Raw genomic sequence first — 5505 nt, 5'->3', positions numbered from 1 at the left:
GTAGTCTAAGACAAGTTTATAATTGAGTAGATACAAGAAAAAATAAATCTAATTTTGAAGAGAAGAAGAAAAGACTAAAAAAGGACAAAAATAGAAATAAATAAAAAAATCAAAAATAAAAGGAAGATGACAAGAGGAAAGAAAAAATGATTAAAGGAAGAATGGAGAAAGGAAAAAAAAATTTAAGAAATGTGTTCAAAATCATTTCGATATTGTGATTTGAAGTTTATTTATAACAAAATGAAGCATTTCTATTGAGATTCTGGGAATCAGGGCTTTTATATGAATGCTGTCATCATCATCCTCAGATATTCTTAATTCTTGAAAGACCAGTAACCACAGCAATTTTACCATTCCTTTGATGGTTCTCCTCTGAAACCCATCAATAAATGTTTAACTAGCATGACCAAAAAGAATTTTTAACATAAAATTTTAAGATTAATGTAACCTCAGTTTTACTTTAAATATGAAGTGCATTTCCTGGAATAATAGTAAAATGTGCTATTTTGTGTGACTTCCCTGAAAATGTTGTGCAATCATAATGTGTTTATGAACACTATGGTAAATGTAAATCATTTAGAATATTCACCTTAGTAAAACGTGATATAAAATCAAAACAGGGAAGAGAACCATTTAATTAAATATTTTCAACACAGTAGTCCATTACATAAGTAAAAGAGTAAAATTTTGCCCTGGTACCCTGTTAGGAAACAAATTACTGAATTTTATGGACTATCAAAGGGGAAATGGAGGTATCTCTTTTGGAATAACTGTCATCAATAAAATAATTAATTTTAATAATATTTTACATATTTAAATTTAAAAAGTCTTCTAAACAGTTTCCCAGCTATCAGTTTGCCCAAGGCCATTTGTATATCCCAGTTTCTCAGGCTGTAAATAAGAGGATTCATGGTGGGGGGTAACACAGTGTAAAGTACTGATATCAACACTTTCAGTGAAGATGAAGATATAAAATTTTTAGCTAAATATGTGATAATCCCAGAAAAGAAGAACAATGTCACCACGGTGAGGTGGGGCAGGCAGGTTGAAAGACTTTTCACTCTGCCCTTTGCAGATGGGATTCTTAGAACAGTAGAAAAAATGTAAACATAAGATACAACCAATAAAATAAAACATATAAATCCAAAACAACAACTACCAATTATAAATGCATATTCTAGAGTTTGCTCCCCCGAACAAGCAAGCGTGAGCAATGATGGAATGTCACAGAAGAATTGATGCACTATGTTGGAACCACAGAAATGGACAGAAAATGTGCCTGCTACATGGATGGATCCATAGACACACCCACTAAACCATGATGCTCTCACCATCTGCACACAGGCACCTCTATTCATGAGGACCTCATAGTGCAGAGGACAGCAGATGGCTGCATAGCGATCATAGGACATCACCAGAAGGAGGGCAAACTCTGTGCCAGCAAAGAAAACAACAAGGAAAACCTGTGAGGCACATCCCACGAAGGAGATGGAATGGCTGTTGGTCAGAGAGTTCACGACGGATTTGGGGACAGTGACAGAGATGTAACAGATATCAATCAAAGACAAATTTTTCAGGAAGAAGTACATGGGGATTTGGAGATGCTGGTCAATGGTGGTGAGGGTGATAATGAGGAGGTTCCCCATCAGCGCCATCAGGTAAACCAGGGAGAAGAATGCAGCATAAAGTCTCTGTAGCACCTGATCCTCAGGGAATCCCATGAGCAAGAATGTTGTTATGTTGGTCATGGTGGCTAATTTCTTAGTCTCACTGATTCTTATCTGCAGAAATAAAAACACTGATAACTAATCCATTCAGATATTGTCATATTCATCTCTACTTAATGCTTAAGACATTTTGATTCTGAATGAGGTGTAGCCCATCAGAATACTACCACTGAAATACATCACATAGACCCCCACCACCCATATAACAGTATTTACAGAGGGGTCAATGAGATATGGCTGGCTTTGAGCACAATTTAAGGAGTCAGAAAACGCAGAAAAATTCTGCCTGTTGTTTATTTCAGAACAACAACAACAATTTTTCATCTTCTTGACTTAGGAGTCTAGCAGAGAGGTACAAAACCTTTGGGACAAATCTGCCTAGAAAGCTGCTAACATACTTCACAGGTGCAGGTGAAATAACAAAAATAAAGTTATCTTCCATGATGACTGCTTCCAGAGATCATTGGTCAAACACAGGTCTTGACAAAAATAAAAAAAATAAAACAAAATATAAATGTTTGTGTATGTCAAATGAGATTAGGCAGGCAGAAGGCAGAATAGAAGAGAAGCAAACTGGGATGCTAAATTTCCATCTTAATATTAAATACCGATAATAATGATAAAAATAGAAAATACCCAAATGTACCCTTCTGACTATCCCATGATAAATCAATTCATGTGATATTTTACTTATTCAATCACTATAACATAACAGCACAACAGTGTCTTGCTTATGACCATAAAATTAGTCTTTCAATAACCACTTAAAAATGAGTCAAGGCCACTTATATAATATTTTGTCTCCTTGACTCTTTCATTTAAACAAAACGTAAGTGGTCTGGGCACACAGAGACAAGTAAGATAAGCAAAACATTTTCTATTCCCCTTGGCTCTTGAAATAAAATGGATGAAAAATACCCTCACCAGTCACTCACCCTGATGATTAGTGAAGTTGAGCAAATCTTCATGTGTCTGCTGGCCATTAGTATTTCATCTTGGGTATAATGTCTATTCACATATTCTGTCCATTTTATAATTGGATGTTTTTCTGTTGAGTCCAAAAGAAGAAAATGCTTGAGCAAATTTCCCCCTCAAAATATGTGTTATTTTTTCTCACCATACATTAAATGTGGCAGTTAGATATAAAGTGACAAGAGTAGATCCAGATAAGTACTTTGGGATGGGGCACATATTTCTGTTCCATCCCTCAATTCTGTGTTCTTATATGTGTAAAAGAAATATATTGTCTTAAATATCTTCCCTCAAAAGACACTTTCATTCAAGAATTGGTGCTTTTTCTATGACCAAACCTGTTTGATTATCCCTGCAAGTCCTGTGTAATTGCTGAGTTGCAAGCTTTCTTTCAGTCTCCAGCATTAGTTCAATGTTCATAATCTTCTGACTTTCACATAAGGTCATAGTTACATATATGGGATGGGAATTAATTAGAAGAAATGGACGAGTTTTTGATAATAGAGAGCATCCCCTGAGAAACCCGAGGCCAACCTTAAATCCCAGACCTGGGACAACTCAGAAAAATAATTTACTTGCTTCTCACAATTTTCCATTGTAAGCATATCACAGCAATTCCATGAATACTTTCAGGTTATGCCTTTCTATTTATTGATGTGTTACAACATCAAGATTTTCATGGAAAAGAGAACACTTGAATTCAAGAATTGAAATTTAAATTCTGGAATACATATTAAGCCATGGATGCTGTTTTATTTTCTTTTAGTTTTGCTATTTTTTTATTTTTAATGCTGATGTATATGCAAATGTTACACATGTAAAATACCAAGCAATCTAGAAACTTAAAGTGAAACTTGCCTCACTCCTACATGTCTTCCCAGGGACCATGGGAGGTGCAAGAGTGGGAACATTTATTGCAATACATCTTCTGTGATTTTGCATGCATATTCATAACAATGCATCATCTGATACCATACATGGTTCAGAGACTCACTTTTTACACACAACAATTTTTCATATGTCTTCCTGTTTCTGTGCAACAGCATATTATTAAATATTATGGATATTCAATATTTTGTTTTCAAGTTTATATTCACCATTATATGTAAGCTTATGATTAACATCATTTTACATGTCTTGTCTGTGCATGCATGTACATGACTCTTTGACTAAGTCTCTTGAAATGTAATTAGTATACCTAGGATATGGCCATTTCAATTTTTTATAGATCCTACTAAATCATTTCTGAAAATGTTTGGAAATGTCTATTCTTACCACATACTCAAGAGTTTTGCATTAACCCATAGATCAGACTATGTAATATTTTAATTACTTTCTTTCAATTTGTTAAGATATATAAACAACAATTCACCATTTTAACCATGTTTAAGAATACAAGTAAGGAGTATAAAGTAAATTTACACCATTGTGCAATAATCACTACCACCCACCTCTAGACCTTTTTTGTGTTCCCCAATTAAAACTGCATACCCATTAAAAATAACTGCCATTGGGGTTTTGGTTTGCGTTTCCCTGATGATTAGTGAAGTTGAACAAATCTTCATGTGTATGCTGGCCGTTAGTATTTCATCTTGGGTATAATGTCTATTCACATATTCTGTCCATTTTTTAATTGGATGTTTTTCTGTTGAGTTATTTAAGTTCTCTCAGTATTTTGGGTTATAACCTCTTATTGGTTATGATCCTGCCATTTGCAACAACATGGATGGACCTCGTGGGTATTATGCTAACTGAAATAAGTCAGAATGAGAAAAAACAAATACCTTATAATTTCACTCATATGTGGAATCTAAATAAGTAAACGAGAAAGCAAACAAACAAACAAAAAGGCAGAATCAGACCTATAAATACAGAGAACACACTAATGGTTGCCAGAAGAGAGGGGAATGGTGGATGGGAAAAAATAGTGAAGGGAGTTACAGGCTTCCAGTTATGAAGTGAATAGGTCATGTGAATAAAAGGCACGACATAAGAAACATAGTCAGTGATACTGTAATAGCACTGTATTGTTAGAAGCTACACTTGTGGTGAGAATAGCATAACGTACAAACGCGTCAAATCACTATGTTGAACACTTGAAGTTACTGTAACATTTTTTATCAACTATAGTAAAACAAAACAAAACAAAAACTCCATTACTCCTTTATCCAGCATCTGACCATTGTTGTTGCACTGTCTCTAAGAGTTTGATTATTCTAGGTACCTCATATAAACAAATCATACACACTTTATACTTTCATTCATTACGTGGTTGTTTTACTTAGCATAATGTTTCCAAGTTCTATCCATATTGCAGAATATGTCAAAGACCCACCTTTTTAATGCTGAAAGATACCTGATTGTATTTATACACTATGCATTTTTTTACTCATTACTCCATGAATCGACATTTGGGTTGATTGGCTATTGTAAACAATGCTGCTATTAAAATAGGTGTACAGACATCTGTTCTCATCTCTGCTTTCAATACTTCTGGATATACACCCACAAATTAAATTACTGGATCACTTAATAATTCAATATTTAATTATTTTAGTAACTGAATACTGTTTTCCTTGTGGAATTTTACATTTCAGCCAGTTATGCACCAGATAGGGATAAATTTCTCCACATCCTTTCAAACACTGTCATTTTCTCTTTTCTTCTTTTCTCTCTCACTTACTCTCACAATATCCATCTTAACGTGTATGAGGTGGCATCTAGTTGTGGTTTTGTGTTGCATTTCCCTAATAATTGAATAACTTACTATGTGCTTATAGGCCATCAGTATATCTTCTTTGGGAAA

General features: G+C 34.2%; 1 protein-coding gene across 1 annotated transcript; it reads right to left on the bottom strand.

The window, feature by feature from the left end:
• Nucleotides 1-201: 201 nt before the first annotated feature.
• On the bottom strand, nt 202-1859 carry LOC117997710 (olfactory receptor 14A16-like). Its single transcript, XM_034985938.1, has 2 exons — nt 810-1859; nt 202-372 (listed from the first exon to the last, which is right to left on the bottom strand). The coding sequence occupies exons 1-2, from the start codon at nt 1746-1748 to the stop codon at nt 202-204; spliced, it is 1110 nt and encodes a 369-aa protein (XP_034841829.1). The 5' UTR covers nt 1749-1859.
• Between the last annotated feature and the right edge of the window lie 3646 nt (nt 1860-5505).

This window comes from Mirounga leonina, unplaced genomic scaffold (assembly GCF_011800145.1).
Source record: "Mirounga leonina isolate KUSES-001 unplaced genomic scaffold, KU_Mleo_1.0 Mir_368, whole genome shotgun sequence".
NCBI lineage: Eukaryota > Metazoa > Chordata > Mammalia > Carnivora > Phocidae > Mirounga > Mirounga leonina.
The sequence above is the reverse complement of the archived record's forward strand: the minus strand, read 5'-3'. Positions and strand labels throughout refer to the sequence as shown.